The following is an 18,535-nucleotide window of genomic DNA, read 5'->3' as shown; positions in this document are numbered from 1 at the left end:
GAGTGAGGGGGGAAAAAAACAGACCAAAGAATAAATAAGTATATCAATAAAGTATAACTATAAAACATACATGTATTTTTTGTCTTATTAGTAGGTTCTCTTGTTTCCCCTCTACTTCCTAACATCTCTAACAATGCGTTTCATTTGCATGCTGCTCACCAGCATTTGGACTGAATCTTGGAGCCATTTGCTCTTTTTTTAATTTACAGGACAATAAAAAGGGCCGTTTGAGTTTGAACCCGCAGATGCATGACTTTGTGGACTCGGCCTGAGATTTGTGCCTGACCGCCGGTGTCTCTCCCACAGAGAGCCCTGGACATGAGCAGGGAGGAGTACAGCGCTCTGCCCGGGTGGAAGCAGGTCAACCTGAAGAAATGCAAAGGACTCTTCTGAAGGGTGATGTTCAGCCTTCTTTTTATTTTTATTTTATTTTTTTTTCATTGTCATTTCTACGCACACGCAGCCGACGTTCAGGAGCAGCTCCTCCCGAGCCGAAGCGTAACCACGGCGATGCGGATGAGAGGCACTTCAGCCTCTCACGCCGCTGATCTCCATCCTCTCTGCGCCCCGGTTGGTGTGATGAGGGAGCGGTGCTGGGATCTCTGTGTTAATAGTGCTCCTTTATAATGACACTGTTAATGATTGTACATATGTAGCATATGGAAAGCAGCCTGGGTCCTTCCACTGGCAGCCTTACAGCCATCTGTTGGAGTGGAGGCAGGTCTGTCAGCCTGTTGGACACATTCCACTTCAGACTCTCTGCTAGATATGGATGTTTGTGCATTACAAAAATATATATATTTATATTAAAACCACAGAGGAATTATATAAAAAAATAAACTTTAGATATCAAAATAAAAACTAAAATGTACATTATTGCTGCAAATCTTTGTGTCATGTGTGTGTAAGTTAAGGTCACCGTTTACTAACCAGATGAAGCGACTTTGAACGCATCGTTTTTATCCTGGAGAACATGAGCTTTGATTCCAGGAGGCAGCCTGACTGTGACTTCAGTGGATAGTGCCTTGCTCCATGTACAGTTTCTACACATCCTGTTCTGGATTTTCAACCATGTTTGTGATGAGAACCAACCAATAGAGAAATAAAGAGATGAAGTTTGATATCAATGCAGTCTTTGTTGCATCTTATTGTTAAGTATAAAGTACTTCCACCCAGTCAGGTGGTGGTGTGGCCAAAGGTTTTTCCTGTTTGGGTTCGATTGCACCTTTTAATTGTCTTTGAGCCACAAACTCATAAATCTATTATAGTTTTTGAGTATTTTTCTGTTGCTTGTCATATGGCTAATTCTCCAAATTCAGTTTTTCAGAAAATTATGATCTGATTAAACCATAATTAATGGTTTAATTAAATTCAACTGATTTAGGTTTATTTGATATGGACAGAGAAGTTAACATAGACAAACTGAATAAAACTGTAATCCCATCCTGCATCATAATGCTTATAGTGAATGCTAAAAATTCATTAAAAAAAGGATGGGGTGTTTAATATAGGAAAATAATGTACTCAGTTATGGGGAAGATATCTGATGAGATGGTTGTCTTAAAAGACGATGTTTTTAAAGACAACTGTGGCCCCTCAATTCTTGCTATGATTCAAGAGAACTCAAAACTCCTGGAATGGATGAACTTTACCCCCAACTTGGGTGACAAAATCTCCTTCCATCCTTTAATTCTGTCCAGAATCAATTTGAGATGCCATATTTAAATTTGGCAACTCAACTGAAATCTGTTTGATAAACGGCCTACAACTTTCAAGTCGGTGGAATTAATATTGAAAGAACTGAGGAAAGTCATGTTGCTCATCTTGCAAAGTTCAACAATGGTTTTCTCTGACAGGCTCAGTCTTCCCCTCCTCTAGCTAATTTTAAACCAGCTGTAGATTGTTTCACTTTATCACAGCAATATCAAATTTGAGTTGCCATACTTGGAAGTTGATCTGTTGTCGGTGCTTCTGCACACAGCCCTCTTACAGAGAGCAGCACAACCCAGAAACATGGAGACTGCTGCTCAGCAGAGCCAGCTGACGCCTGACGAGTTCTGCTGGGCCTTTGTCTCCTCCTTGTGGTCATGATTATAACTACACCAGCTTACTTGGGTAATTCACTTTCAACAGTAAGCTCGTCTGAGGACAGCTACTCCCCTCACAAAGGCCACTACATTCCATGGACTACAAAAGGATTTAGCTGAATGATAAGAAAGCTGAAAGATCTGTGGCAACTTTTAGAAACTAATAATCCACACCTCAAGTGGGAGAATCAATTGTGCACTCCACACTAATCTGGTCTTCATGGAACAGGAGCGAGATGAAAACATGAAGTCTCATTTGCAGTCTGTGGCAATTCATATAGAGGACACTCCAAAGTGGAGATAGTTTGGTAGATAACCAAAACTACGTCACTGTAAAGCAGTGGACTCAAACCACGTTCCTCAAGGAATGTCCTGCAACTTCTAGATCCTGTATGTCCCTTGTTCTAAAGAAATGAAGCTGCTTCCCCAGCATGCAGTAAAGCTCTACAGAGCTCTGCTACTGAGCCAATATTGGAGAAAGGTGTGCTGAAACAGACGCGAGTTGAGATCACTGCCTTAAGCAGATCGTCTCTAAGGTAAAACATGGTGGTGGCTGTATCAGGTTATGGAGATATTTCTTCAGCATTGCCTTGGAATTGAGTCAGTTGATGGAAATATGGATGGAACTAAATACAGGATAATCCTGGAAGAAAATCTGTTAAAAGAGACTGGTGTGACGAGTCCATCTGGAGTGAAAATTATGTCAAGAGCCTTATTAGATGTACCTAAACTGAAATATTAAGTATCTGATATTTTTATATTTTAAAAGCTTAATTAAACCCCTATGTGATTATCGGAACCTAACAGAAAGTTGTTTTGTATCATAGTCCTCTCCTCAAACCTTCACCACTAAACAGGAAGTTGATGTAAATCCCAGAGGTAGGGTCTGATTTCACCCAGTTTTTATTATAGACTATAACTGTCAGATTTTTATTTTAAAGGCTGGCGGGCAGCGCCACCAAGTGGTCAACCAAACCTGCAAGTGAGTAACCCCCCTGGGGGCAGTCTTCAGTCACAGCATTCCAGACTGCTGCCAAGCTGTGAATGTGGATCCAATCCACATGCAGGTTCCCAGAGACTGAAGTGTGGAAACACGCTGCCGGTTAAAGTGCGTGTGCATTAATGCTGGTGGTTGACGTTTATTGCTCAGGACATCAGCTGCATGGATTCAGTGAAACGCTCTGATACCTACATGAACTCACAGGTGAAAGCTCCAATCTGCTGTCCAAGACCTCAAACTTCCCTGCCCAAGTTTCCAGGCTGCACTCCAACAGTTTGCACTGAATGCTCTCAGATGTTCTCAGCATCGGCCCCTGGCCCATCTGGAAGACCAAGCACAATTACAGGGGAATTTCATGCAGTCATAGAAGAACAATATACACACCCAGCCTGTCCACCTAGAGGAGGAAGAAGTTGTGCCTCAACCAAACATGTCAGCTCAAAGTTGCATTGTTCTCAGTTCTTCAAGCACCCGGCCTGCTCACTCCGTGCATATAGAAGTTGTTGGATGCTGATGTCTAATTGTTCTGTTTCACATACCTCCTCTGAACTCTACTGGCCCGCTGGAGGAGACTGATGTGGCAACATGGCATGAATCCACCCACCATCACCTCCTCCAATCTCTTCTGCGTCTCCAAGGCAAAGGTGGGAAGTACAGTATACGTTTTGTACACTCTGCCAGGTCTGTGTGTGGCCTTGTATTTGTTTCATTGTAAGGTTGATTTTCTTAATATATACCATGTTTTGGGGCCCAAACCCTGGTTCCCATGAGAAGTGTCATGTTTAGGTCAGGTTCAATGTTAGGTACGTCCTGGCAGTGGTTAGTTTCATGGTTAGCCTGTAGAAATGAATGCAACTCAATGCAAAGACCTTTTAAAGGTAGAGAAACACATTTGTGTGTCTGACTCCAAGCTCAGACACACAGCTTTTTGCTGACCTCCAGCAAGCTTTTCTTTTTATGCATACAATCTCCTTATAGTACAAAGAAGAAACAAAGCAAAACACAGTAAGACACACTATACAGTCATTGTAAGAAATAAGTATGCATTCATTAACTTAAATGCGTTCATTTATGATATACAGTCAAAGGCTCATTAAAGAAATACAAACTAAGACAACTTGTAAAGGCTTCACAAAACCTAAAACTAGGGAAGCAGTGGACTGAAAACCAACCATACGAGCTGTTAGAAGCACCTAATGCAACAGTAATCTGAAGCAGTACCACACAGCATTGTACAAACTAAAGCATTGTACAATGAGATTGTGACTATATAGTAACAATCTGAAGTATTTAGCTAAATGTTTAAAACTAGCTAAAAATTTAACTAGTTTGGTGTAACACTGGTTAAATAGTCCTCACTAAATATAAGCCTTTTCATAAAAATAGCTATAAAATGGATAAATAGGCAATAAATAAATAAGATAATAAATAAATGAGAATAAATAGGTCTTAAAATAGTTCAAAATACAAAAAAAAATTGTAAACATTAGGAATGTTGTATTTCACGTTATATTTTAATTAGTTTAAAAAACGTTTAAAAATGGTTAAATGTGAGTAAAATCTCTTATTCTGAAGGGTCATATTGCTGTGTAGCCCATGTGACCAGTTCCAGCCAACCAGGTTATGTTCTCTGGCGCTAGACGCAGAAGAAAACAAAGAAGAAACTAACAGAGTTGTACTGTGAAAGAGAGGAAAAAGAAGATAAATCGACGATCAAAGAGTCTACCTGTCTATCTAAAAGTCCTTTTCCCATTTTTATTGGAGGAGTTGTTTTTCATTTTTTGCAACCTGACTGCGTTCGGGACAGTGTTATGTTTCAGAACAGGACTTGGTGAGTTAAAAAGTGTACTTCCTGTGAAAAATTTTATTTGTAAGACATTTTTATTTAATTGAAACGGAAAGCTAAAGCTGCACATTTATGTTCTATATTAAAAAATGTGGACGCAACCAATGAAGTGTGAGATGAAGCATGTTGCCCCGCACACACACAATGTTCTGCCGCCAAATTAGCGAGTATATTACTTTATTCAGTACGAAACAGAGCTAAACGAACTTTTGTTATGCTTTGTTGGGCCTTTAAGGTTCTGCTGGAAAATTGGACCTGGAAATTCCGAGTCGACTGCTGAGTTGGATTCCGTGAGTGAGAAACAAGATGGCAGCCGTAACCCAGGAGCCCTTTGACTGCTGTCTAGCAGGAGCTACGCCCTCTGCTGGACGTTGTGAATCATCCAGACTGGTATGATCCGCCATGCTTGCTGTTGAAATAGCAGTGGATTCAGAGAAACAGGATTAAATTGTTTTTAAGTGAATTGTTTTTCTGTTTGTTTGTTTTTTTGTTTGTTTGTTTTTCTCAAACCACATTTTGGTATTCATTGTTGCATTGTATGAAATGTGAACATTTCTGTGTGGTTTAAAATAGAAACAATAAATGGTTAAAACAGGACATTAAAAACTTAAGCTTTTTAAAAAAAAAAATACTAACTAAAATAGATGTAAAAGATAAAAAACGAAATCAAAATAGATGAACACAATTGACTTGAACTTAAATAGAACTAAAACCTAGATAAAATAAATAGCATACCCAACACTAGATTCAAATTTCAAAATGGGTGTTAAATAAAATATTCTGAAAGAAACAAGGAAACTATTTTGGATTTAATTTTGTGTTAAATGTATGTCAACTGTTTTTAATATTGTTGTTTCTTTTCTTTTCAACAAATAATAAGCCGGCAATTTAAACTTAATTTCTGGTCTGTGGTCATTAATTCACCGACACATTTCACTACCAGCCGAAACTAGCACAGTCTTATTGTGTGTTCTAGTTACTGTAATCACTTTGTGTTACATTAGCTAAATGGTTAGCTAACTAAACATAACCAAATACTAACTAGCTAAGCGCTTAGCTAGTTAGCTAAATATTTTAGCTAAAAACTAAAGCTTTAGCTACATATACAATTTGCTAACTATTTAAGTCTGAAATTGTGTCATTTCTAAATCAATGAATAACATGATGAAAATATGAACTCCCAGTTTTTCATAGGGAAGCTAAACAACCCAAAATTGTTTTATTTTTGACTAACTTTACTTATGGCGCCACAAAGAGTGAGCCTCACACGGTACTTAAAAAAAAACATGACATGAAAGTCGGACAGAGTTGTCGCACCTTTGACTGTAATAAAAATAAGTTATCATTAGAAGGTGACTGTGGAGGCCTGGGCCTGTAAAGCTGTGCTGCGGTAAAGGTGAAACACTAATGTTTGTCATTCATTATTAGATTATGCAGAGGGTAATTAAAATATCCATCAATATTTGCCGGGCCATATGCCACAGGTTCCTCTGCTGAATTCTAACAGCTGAATCAGGAGGGGGGTGAAACGGGCCCTTTGGCAGGTATCTCCCTAATGCTCTTAACCATCTGCAGACGCTCAGCCCGATGCCATAATGTTTTGTTTATAACAGCGTTCATTCAACACAGGCTTCGGCGCAAAGTGACACAGTTGAGCCTCAGCTCTTTTTTTTTTTCTCCCCCCCTGCTGGCAACAAGCCCGCCCAGCACCACTCTTCATCTTCCTCCGTCTCGTCCTCTCTACATGTAATGACACCAACAAACAATGAGGCAGCAAACCAAGCTTAGCACGTGCTCCCCATAATGTGGCGTGTCCCCCGTTTATTTTGTTCCGAGTTACTATTTCCGTGTGGATTACTATTTGCTCTCAGCCTCACGCAGCAGATATGTTCCTTCTCTGAGCTGAAAGAAAAAAACCCTCTAAGCTCAACACTTCTTGTCCAAAGTCTACAACAGCCACTTCAAACACTCGGGGCCTCAGATGATTTATAGGAAATGAATTTCCAACAGGAGACTTTCCTTCGTCTTTTCCTGCTGCCCGGGGCTCTTAGCGGTGAGCCGTGCTTGTTAACCCAGATTTAGATCTCCGTCCTGATGGAGCCCATAAAAGAAGTATGGATTTATGTAACACAGAGCGCAGCCACGTGCCTCAGGTCTGTCGACTCTGTCCCATTGTCTCCTGTCCAGTTTCTAGTTGGACGATCCCTTTAGGACCCAACAGGAGGCTCTGTCAACACCTGAGGCTCCTCATCTGGACCAATGATCCGACCACACACCACAGTACGACACGTCCAGAAGTTTTAGGCGTCATATTTCAGATTTATGATGGAATTAACTTTCCTTCTTTGCAGACACTTTGACTTTCAGACAGAAAGTTATGGAGGAGGAAACGTAATCCGCCAAGTGTTACCTTTTTTTTTTTTTTTTGTCCTGTTTGACTTTGAACTTCTTTTGGCCCTCATTTCACTAACCGAATGCTGACAGCCAAGGAGTCCTGCTCATCTTTATGGTTTTAGATGCTGAAAGGAAACGAGTGAGATGTGCTAAAATCAGACAAAAAAGTCTCAATTGCTGTGCCTGATAAAAGTATTTATACCCTTTGGACGTTAAGCTCCACTAATATCGTGAATTGATTTTCCTTGATAATTTTCTTAATGCTACATTTCTCCTTGTTGCTGGAGCAACACTATCCCCACCACACTTTTTCCTTTCACTCAGTTTTCTACAAATATGCTACAACTTTTTCAGTTTTCTACATTTCCACTACGTTTTGGGTGTTTATCTGTAAATCACGATCATAACATAAAGCCTTGAAATATTTTACCGCATGTATAAGGAATGATTTCCACTTTTTGAGATGAGTGATGAAATGTATCAAACTTTTTCTTCTTTTTTTTATGTGTGCTTGAAAATACACAGAAGTCCTGGAAGAAAACCTGTTACAGATGACAAAGACTTGAGATTCACTTTCCAGCAGGACAACCCCTATAAACATGCAGCCATATCTACAATGATTTAAATAAAAGCAGTTGTTGACTAGTAGAAACACTCTGAAGAAGGCATGAATGACACAAACTCCAAAACGCACAAAAAATGAGACAGAAAAACACTACAAACAATAAAAAATGTTCCAGTTCCAGGAAGTAGAAACAAAAAAGAAAAACAGCTGCATGAAATCATACAAACTCACTCCACAAAACAGGAGTCCTCCAGGCCACTAGAGGGAGTCTAGAGTGTGTGACGTTGCCTATGTAAATATGGTTCTGTTCCATATTATTGCAAAAGACATGTAGTTTCTTTCTTCCTCTCACTTTCATCGGGACATTAAATCATGACATCCCGTCTTTGCTGAGGATCTGCTGCTCCCATATGATTTGGTGGTTGGCTCCCCCTACTGGTCTGGAGCAGTTCCGTTTTGTGGATCGAGTTTGCAGCGATTTCTGCTTGCTGCTGTTTTTGCTATTTGCTGCATTTTCCCTTTAGTTTCGATTTTCTGCATGCATAGCATTTGTTTTCCTATACTTGGAATTTTTTTTCGTTTGCTGTATTTTTCTGTTGCATTTGTTTTTGTGCATTTTGAAGTTTGGATTCATGTGTTTTGCAGATTGTTTTGCCGTTTGTTGCAGACTGATTCTTCCATAAAGACCAGATTTGTGAGGTACATGATTAATATACTCACAATCAAAAGTTTCTCCTCCTCCATCTAATGAATTATTCCTTCAGTTGACCTTTTAATGTTACTTCCAAGTTTACTGTGTAGATTAGCTTGGATAGAATCTGACTGGCCACTCACTACCAGCAAACACTCTCACACCATCCAACCTTCCTGTTGACCGCTGACGTTATTTTGTTAGATTTTTTTACATTTATAAATAAAGCAGGAAGATGTTTAATGGGTTTTTTGTGCTGTGATGGAAACATGTGGTGGATGGGGTCAGAGGTCAGGTGTATGATCTGAGGCTTGCACAGATACAAACGCAAAGTGCAGTAACCAAGAGGATAAAGTCCTCAAACACTTTCAGTCACTCTCCAGATTCAAAATATTTGGGGAAACAAAAACACACACACGCACACACTCCAACAGAGCGACGGGGAGACGAGCGTAAACCCGAACCCAACAGCACGTTTCCATCAATGTTATGGCGCGGGTCACCCTCCAGAGACGAATGGCATCGTTTCTACTCACACATGGATTCATACTAAGCAAACAGGAGGCGAAGGGTGCAAACAGCTGGCTGCTGTCAAAGTGTAATTAGCGCTTAATAAAAGAGGCTAATAAGGACTTAGCTTCAGCTGCGATTGGCTAAATGAAACGAGTCAGAGGAGAGTAGAGGAGAGCATCACTAGAGTCTGCAGACTGATAACAGCTTTGACCTACAGCTGCCTTCTAAAGCCGCTCCAAACTTTCTGTATGCGGCTCAACCAATGAGGTCAGAGCATCTAAACGCACAGATCCTACACCGCTTCAGACAGGGTGGCTAACGCACCGGAAATGGGTTAGCAAATCTGAGCTTCAGAGGAAAGTGTCCTCAAAGCAGCAGAAAAAAAGTGTGCTAATAAGTCCAAACTGTAATCTGTGCCTGGATGGGTTTCATTACATCATCAGTTCATACGGGGGGCGGACTGGGATGAAAATACCAACCCAGAACACCAGCAGCAAATTAATACATTCCAGCAAAACGGAGTTAAATTTCTTCAAATTTGACACAAACTGATATCTGCCTAGAATCTAGAGTCTAGACTCAGTGGCTTTTACATTGAAACAAAAAGAAATGTTTCACATCCCGCATTCAAGGAAGATGTCATACAGAACTATCCTTATATAGACTTAATGTTTACAGCAGGTTTAGAAGATACATTTTGTCAAGTAAATAAATACCATGTAGCAGAAAAAAAGACGGCTAAAGAACAAGAACACAAAATGCATGCCCTGCTATCTGAAAGGATTAGGATGTTGTCATATTTTCTACATAACAGTGCATCCTCTGTGTTATTGGTGTGAGGTTTAAATCTGTAAGACAATAGTTTGGTTGAAAAGAGAGAAGGTACATATCCTGCTGTTTTAAAGAAATACAGACTTATTATGTGAACAATTTCTGCTGTGAGTTTCATATCTGTAGCTTGTTTTAGGGTTAAAGGAGATCAGAATTATAGTTGGTATATTTAGAGTTTTTCAAGAAGAACAAAAAAATCAGGGTGACATTATTTTTACACTTTCTTGATAATTAGTATACTGCTTTAATCTAATGAATTTAGAGGTGCATAGTAGTAAAAACAAAAACTGTGAACCTTTCAGAATATTACCCGAGTGAAAAAATGTATCTCTTTCCTGCCATGACAAACATTTAGGGAGTATTTCACTTATTCTTAAAATTTTTATTTCTGTATTATACATTTTTATACCTACAAACAAGGAAATCTGTGGTCAGAGAGGAGCTACTGTGTTTAAGAATAGATAGATGATGGAGGGTTATTATGTTTTTATTGCCTGCAGAGTAAAGAGCAGAGCTGGAACTGTAACCTTTGTCTCTTCATTTACAATCAAGAGTTAAATATTAACTCAGTTTATTCTCTGAAGCTCTGGCTCCCATATCAGGTCTTAAAATTATTTTCATTTCAAACTTCATAGGGATTTGACTTGAATCAGAGTAAGTATGTGAGCCAGTTAACTATGGATAAAGTCACTGATTGATTTAACATTGTTTGCATTGACAGGTTAACCTATTGGTTCCTGTAATACATTATTCTTTCTGTAATCTGTGCTGCAGTACTGGAAGCAGAGTGAAACCAAGCATCACATGAGACGCTCTGAAGGAAATGTTTCTGAAATTTAGACGACAAAACTTACAATTTATTGTAAAAATCATGAAAAAAAAATGTTTCCACATTTCTCAGTAATCAAGATGTTTTATTGAATGAATCCAAAGAGTCAAAACATCAGACATTTATTCTGATCTAAATCTGAAGAATTGAAAAGAAAACAGCATCAGTTCTAAGTTTTGGTTTCTTCTTTGGATCAAAATAAAGAAAAAAAAACAAGCTCAGTTCACTTTAATATCAACTGATTTAAACAAAACGAACATAAAGAAACCAGTACATCAAAATACATTAATACAAATATTAAAGCTAAACTATTACCTTCAAGGGATGTTTAGATGTTCCTGTGGAGAAATATTTTTCTGTCATATAAAATTGAAGGAAAGCATCAGCAGTGATTTCCGTCATGGCTCCTGGAACACAGAGCCACTTTTAAAGCAGAAAAATAAAGAAGGACAGAACAGCAGAGCAGAGACATCAGAACCAAGAACCTGATCAACAATCAGAGAGAAGAGAGGAAATCTATTTTAGTTTACAGAACTCTGCAGAGGCTCCAATGTTATCAACCCAAACTTCAGCCAGCAGCGGCTGAGTGAATGTGGTCTGGACTCTGTGGAGGAGAGTCATGGTTTCAGAGACTCTGTAGAAGGACAGAAGCCCTGCTGTGTGATTCAGGAACACTCCTACTCTGGAGGAACCTGGACCTGAGATGGAGGTCCAGACATTGTTGTGATAAAATTTAAAACTGTTTTGTCGACACTCTAACGCCCAAGATTTGTCATTATATCCAAATCTACGTTCATTCCCTCCCCCTGCTCTGCCGATGTTCATGTATGCAACGGCTACATCAACCCGTGTCCCACTCCTCTCCACCTCCCAGTACCTTCGTCCAGTCAGACTCTCTCTACTCAGAACCTGAGACCAAATAGTGAATCTGTCTGGATGACTAAAATGATACAGATGTTTATTCAACCATGTCACCCTCCTGTTGTCCTCTGACAGAACCAGCTTTGCGTATGCTGTGTTTGGATCCAGTGTGATTTCACATGCATACTTTAAGAACCCAGCTCTGCTCTTTGGTTCTGGTTCCACCAGCTTGTGTTTCTTCATTCCAGGGGCATCAAGGTGAGGTTGAAGGTGATTCTCACAGTAGGAAACCAAACAGACCAGACAGGACTTGATGGCTTTCAGTTTTCTTCCAGTGCAGAAATCACAGGCCACATCTTCAGGTCCAGCATAGCAGTGGTCAGCAGCAGCAGCTTGGAGTCCAGTCTTCTTCATCTGCTCCACTAAAGCTGCTAGCATGGCGTCCTTCTTTAGCACAGGCCTGGGTGTGAATGTCTCCCTGCACTGAGGGCAGCTGTGGATTCCCTTCTGATCTTCTTCATCCCAGTTGGTTTGAATGCACTTCATACAGTAGCTGTGTCCACAGGAAGTAGTCACTGGATCCTTCAGTAGATCCAGACAGATGGAACAGGAGAAAGTTTCTCTGTCCATTTCTGCTCTCAGCCAGAGTGACTGTGTGAGTTAACAGCTTTTATTTTCAACAGATGTTAGCTCCACCCAACTTTATGTGTTTGGAAGCAGGAAGAAGATGGAGGAATATGATTTCAGAAAGAGGAAGACTCTTAAAGCGATAAAGTTTAACATTTAAATGTCATCAAAATAGTTTTTATTTCAAAATATGACATAGTCACTGAACCTCTGGTCTCTGTAATCAAATCTAATCTCTGCACTGATGTCTAAAGGTCATAAATTTATGTCAGGCGGTCAGAGGAGCAGCTGATTTAGTAAAATGTTCCAGAAACCTAGGTACCAGATTCCATTTGTTTCTCCATTAAACCTGAGAGGAGTCATTAGTGTTCATAGGTGGCTGCAGCAGTCTGAAAGCAGGACGAGTCTGTCCTAATCAAATCCTCACAACTATTTCTGCTAATGTTGTCTCTGTAAACATTTGGTGTGTGTGTGTGTGTGTGTGTGTGTGTGTGTGTGTGTGTGTGTGTTTCCAGACCTGAAGGGAACAAAACAAGGACATAGGTATTCAGGGAGGAGCTGCTGTGCTTAGAAAGGGGTAGAAGATGGAGGGTTAAGTTTTCACTGCTTGGAGAGTAAAAAGCAGAGCTGGAAATTGCTGGGAGTAAATAATTCTGTGTTTTCTTCTGTCTTTTAGCTATCTGCATGCTTATATATATACACACACACACACATAGAGCATATGGGCGCAAAGCTCAGTTTAAAGGAAATGACACTCTAGGGAACACCCCATTTAGGGTGTTGCTTAGATATAGGCCAACAAAAGGATTTAGAAACCAGCCAGCACTGTATTTTAGTCTTAATAAATGGAATTCCTGAATTCAACTCAGTGACTGTTCTCTGATCACCTGACAGAACTTTATGACTTTGAGACATCTGTGCAGAGATTAGAATAGAGAGAAATCAGAATACGTATTTGAGCCAGAGATCTGAGTTTTAGTGACTCAGTCAAAATAAATAATTAGTTTTTATTTATTTTGAAATAAAAACTAATTTGATGATGATTAAACATTAAACTTCATCACTTTAAGAGCCCTCCTCCTCCTCCTGGAATCAAAGTCCGATATTAATTCTTCCTGCTTCCAAACACATAAAGTTGGGTGGAGCCAACATCTGCTGAAGATAAAAGCTGTTAACTCACACAGTCACTTTGACTGAGAGCAGAAATGGAGCAGAATCAGCTGGACAAAGAAACTTTCTCCTGCTCCATCTGTCTGGATCTACTGAAGGATCCGGTGACTACTTCCTGTGGACACAGCTACTGTATGAAGTGCATTAAAACCCACTGGGATGAAGAGGATCAGAAGGGAATCCACAGCTGCCCTCATTGCAGTGAGACATTCACACCCAGGCCTGTGCTAAAGAAGAACACCATGCTAGCAGCTTTAGTGGAGCAGATGAAGAAGACTGGACTCCAAGCAGCTGCTGCTGACCACTGCTATGCTGGACCTGAAGATGTGGCCTGTGATTTCTGCACTGGAAGAAAACTGAAAGCTATCAAGTCCTGTTTATTCTGTCTGGCCTCTTACTGTGAGAATCACCTTCAGCCTCATTATTTTGTGGCTCCTTTAAAGAAACACAAGCTGGTGGAACCGAACAAGAACCTCCAGGAGAACATCTGTTCTCGTCACGATGAGGTGATAAAGATTTTCTGTCGTACAGATCAGAAGTGTATCTGTAGTCTGTGTTTAATAGATGAACATAAAGGTCATGACTCGGTGTCAGCTGCAACAGAAAGGACTGAGAAGCAGAAAGAGCTGGAGGAGAGACGAGGAAACATCCATCAGGGAATCCAGGACAGAGAGGAAGATGTGAAGCTGCTTCAACAGGAGGTGGAGGCCATCAATCACTCTGCTGATAAAACAGTGGAGGACAGTGAGAAGATCTTCACTGAGCTGATCCGTCTCCTCCAGAAAAGAAGCTCTGAGGTGAAGCAGCAGATCAGATCCCAGCAGGAAACTGAAGTGAGTCGAGTCAAAGATGTTCAGGAGAAGCTGGAGCAGGAGATCACTGAGCTGAAGAGGAAAGATGCTGAGCTGGAGCAGCTCTCACACACAGACGATCACAACCAGTTTCTCCTCAACTTCCCCTCACTGCCAGCACTCAGTGAGTCGACACACTCATCCAGCATCAACATCCGTCCTCTGAGACACTTTGAGGACGTGACAACAGCTGTGTCAGAACTCAGAGACAAACTACAGGACGTCCTGAGAGACTCATGGACAAACATCTCACTGATGGTCACTGAGGTGGATGTTCTACTGTCAGAACCAGAACCAAAGAGCAAAGCTGGGTTCTTAAAGTATTCATGTGAAATCACACTGGATCCAAATACAGTAAATGCATGGCTGGGACTATCAGAGGGGAACAGGAAGGTGACAAGGATGAATCAATATCAGTCTTATTCTAGTCATCCAGACAGATTCACTGGTTGTGTTCAGGTTCTGAGTAGAGAGAGTTTGACTGGACGATGTTACTGGGAGGTGGAGTGGAGTGGGAATCAAGTTAATGTAGCAGTCGCATACAAGAATATCAGCAGAGCAGGGGATGGGAATGAAAGTGGATTTGGATGTAATGACAAATCTTGGGCTTTAGTGTGTCAACAAAACAGTTTTGGATATCGTCACAACAACATCTGGACCTCCATCTCAGGTCCAGGTTCCTCCAGAGTAGGGGTGTTCCTGAATCATACAGCAGGTCTTCTGTCCTTCTACAGCGTCTCTGAAACCATGACTCTCCTCCACAGAGTCCAGACCACATTCACTCAGCCGCTGCTGGCTGGAGTTTGGGTTGGTACTGGAGACTTTGCAGAGTTCTGTAAACTAAAATAGATTTCCTCTCTTAAGCTGAACAGCTAATTTCAAACTGAAATAAGCTGTTCAGCTTAACCAAATCCAGGATTTTGGTTACCCTAGATTTATGAGGTGGATTTTTTCTGATCTGTCAGCAGTGGTGCGGACCGCCTTATAGTACCGTTGGGTTAAGGTGAAACAGAGAGCAGTTAGCAGGTAGTACTGGTGCTTTGAGGTGACAGTCTGTACCGTTCCTTTACATCAAGATATTTGGTTCTGACCCACAGTGATGGGACTGACTCGGGCTGCCTGTAGCCAACCGGGCATTTAGTCCAGCACTGGGGCAGTCTGGTAAAATTAAAGTCAGAATTTTTCTCTGCAACCAACAGTGATGTAGCAACGCGTTACTGACATTAGTAAGTAACGAGGGAAGAGGGTGATGGCATTTTGTTGCTGAAAAACCAGGAACTATTTTGAATATCACTCACCAAGTCCGTTTATTATAAGTGGTTTTGGGCTTGTTTTTTTCTAAAGTCCCTTGCAGATTTAATGAGTCGCAGGTTGTGCTTTTTGGGTGTGGAAATAATCAGACATAAACACCAGAATTTGTCTGACATCCAGTTAGTTTTAGTCAGACTCCATCATTTCCCTGATGATCTGTCCCGCTGTCTGTGTTAATGTCAAGTTAATATTACCTCTGAATTACGTCGAGTTTCGCTTTGTGCTCCAGAAAACTGCAAACATCGAGACTAACATGAACAGCGCAATAAATGTGAAAACAGCAATCAATGAACGAGTCTGTAAAGTTGTGCAACTAAACGTCATTATAGATATTAATATTAAGATAAGTGTCACAAATCTGTGCAGCGGGACATCTGAATTGTAGAGCGGCAGGAGGAGCTCTGTGCGCTGCGCTCTGACAGCAAACACAGGGCCGTAATGCAGAATCAGGAAGCTGGGGCAGGGAGTGGGGGGGGGGTTCTATCAAGTTTATTTGTGCAGCACATTTCAGCAACAAATCAGTTCAAGGTGCTTCACATGATAAAAGCATTATGTAATGATTTGTATCATGTAAGTCATAACGTTATAAAGTTCATAACTTTCTTTATAACAAAGCGATAAAACGCCATACAGTCAGCATTTGAACAAACATTACAATTTGATAAGTGCCATCACCAAAATCATATAATATGCTGGTCAATGTTTCATTTATTATGTAACCAGATGGGTTTTTAGTCTAGACTTAAATGAACTAAGTGTTTTGGCTGATTTGCAGTTTTCTGGAAGTTTTTTCCAGATTTGTGCAGCATAGAAGCTGAATGTTGCTTCTCCATGTTTGGTTCTGGTTCTGCGGATGCAGAAGACAGAACCAGAAAACTTGAGAAGTCTGAAAGATTGCTATGCAATTGCAGATCTCTAATATATTTTGGTGCTGAGTCGTTCATTGATTTATAAACAGTATTTAAAAGTCTATTCTCTGAGCTACAGGGAGCCTGTGGGGTCATGTTCTCTATCTTCCTGGTTTTAGTCAGAACTCCAGCAGCAGCATTGTGAATTGTCGCATTACAATCACAAACATAAATATATTGGATTGGAATTTAATGTTTTCATTAAACCGGTTTTCATTTCAGAACAACTGACTGAGTAACTTCATACAATAGCTGTGTCCACAGGAAGTAGTCACCGGATCCTTCAGTAGATCCAGAGAGATGGAGCAGGAGAAAGTTTCTCTGTCCAGCTGATTCTGCTCCATTTCTGCTCTCTGTCAGTGCAGAGAGACAGCAGCCAATCAGCTTACATCTTCATCAGATGTTGGCTCCACCCAGCTTTGTGTGTTTGGAATCAGAAAGGAGGAGGAATATCAGGCTGCAGCTTTTCCTGCTGAAGGAGTTCTACAGAGAAACATGGCTGCTCTTAAAAGGAGCTAAATAAAGTCTTCCCATCAATAACTGTTTATCACGTCATGTTTTGATCTGAGAAATGACTCCCTCTATTTCACGTTACCATAACGATTCAGTGTCAGAATGACATCAGCTGTACCGGCGTCTCGTCTTTCCGTTTGTGCCGCCGCCGCAGTCCAACCTGAACCTGATCCCGTCCACGACCCCCACCCCTCCCCATCCCTCCCCCCACCTCATGCTGTCCTCAGAGACTTCCTGTCTGTTCGGCTCCACCTGTGCCCGCCGCATCTGTACCTTCCTCTCCTCTTCGCCGCTGCTGGGATCCACCTGAAGCAGTGACTAATAGACCACAGGAACGTAGATTTAAAAGCTGCAAACTCCTACTGGCCGTAAACATGATTAAGCGGCCTGTTTTGGTTAACTGCGCTGCCCTCCCACCACAACTGGCTTTGATTTGTCAGTGGAAACCAGATGCAGGTGACGTTCCAGGGAGGCGGTAAATCTGAACCAGGTACGGGCCCTGGAGCTGCTGCAGCGAACCCGATACCCACTCAGGTCTGGACCAGAACCTGCAGCGGTACCTATCATTCCCCACCACCCACCACCGCCATCCCCTACAGCACAGCACCGCTTCAGAACCTGAACTCTGCGTTACGACTCTCGGTTGTTTTATTGCCACCTTGTAAGCACTAATTCAGCCAAGGAGGTGAAATGATGCAAGCCAAGGCAATCGGCTGAGTGTGGGTCGCTTTCATCGTGTTTCCATTTAGCTGATAGCTGGGATCCTGCTCTGTCAGCTTTAAACAGCTTATCAGGTGGAGAAAAGAGGATAGGAGATGCCGGTGCGCCGTTGGACCTGACACACAGGAAGTGGTGTTTAAAAGCAGCGCATGTCCTGCAGGGCAAACACATCACTGGATCCTTCAAATTAAGATTCATTTATAGTTTCAGATCAAGGAATTTCTCTGAAATCAAAGCAGAGGCAGTATTTTCTATGTAAAGGATCCACTGGAGAATTTGCTTTCTGGTCTACTATCTTTGTCACATGTCTGTCCTCCCACAAAGAACTCTTGTCTCTTGATCTGGACTTAATCCAGGAAGGTGGACCAGCCAGGNCCAGATTTGTGCAGCATAGAAGCTGAATGTTGCTTCGGCATGTTTGGTTCTGGTTCTGCGAATGCAGAAGACTTGAGAGGTCTGGTAGATTGCTAGGTCGTTCAATGATTTATAAACTAACAGTATTTAAAAGTCTATTCTCTGAGCTACAGGGAGCCAGTGGGTTCATGTTCTCTATCTTCTGGTAACCATATAACCACATCTTACCAGTCTGCTACTGATTGACGTCTACATGGTCCTGGCTTCTGTTCATCTTATGACAATTGGGCCAGGCCCATCTGTTTCTGTTAACCAGTTAATTTCAGTTCAGATTACATACAGGGAGCAAACTATACACAATTGTATCTGTTCTGTGAAATTTATTCACCTTAGACTTTTAGGAAAATGTTATTTCCTAAAAGTCACAACTAATGTCAATGGTTCACCTGTCACTCTCACTTTTA

At 41.1% G+C, this 18,535-nt stretch overlaps 2 protein-coding genes across 15 annotated transcripts in view; both read left to right on the top strand.

Moving 5' to 3' along the window:
• Positions 1-1,127, top strand: part of svila (supervillin a) — a 46,329-nt gene extending 45,202 nt beyond the window's left edge. For all 14 annotated transcript variants that reach the window (XM_016675653.1, XM_016675652.1, XM_016675655.1 and 11 more), the window contains one exon: positions 307-1,127. In XM_016675653.1, coding sequence (XP_016531139.1) covers positions 307-393 — 87 coding nt within the window. In that variant the 3' untranslated portion in view covers positions 394-1,127. The remainder of the gene's footprint in view (positions 1-306) is intronic.
• A 12,298-nt stretch (positions 1,128-13,425) lies between these two features.
• Positions 13,426-15,116, top strand: LOC103143967 (tripartite motif-containing protein 16-like). The gene has a single exon (XM_016675615.1). The coding sequence runs from the start codon at positions 13,450-13,452 to the stop codon at positions 15,112-15,114; it is 1,665 nt and encodes a 554-aa protein (XP_016531101.1). The 5' UTR covers positions 13,426-13,449; the 3' UTR covers positions 15,115-15,116.
• The last annotated feature ends 3,419 nt before the right edge of the window (positions 15,117-18,535 follow it).

Source organism: Poecilia formosa, unplaced genomic scaffold (genome assembly GCF_000485575.1).
Source record: "Poecilia formosa unplaced genomic scaffold, Poecilia_formosa-5.1.2 Scaffold118, whole genome shotgun sequence".
NCBI classification, from domain to species: domain Eukaryota; kingdom Metazoa; phylum Chordata; class Actinopteri; order Cyprinodontiformes; family Poeciliidae; genus Poecilia; species Poecilia formosa.
Note: the sequence above shows the minus strand (reverse complement) of the source record. Positions and strands in the feature narration are given on the sequence as shown.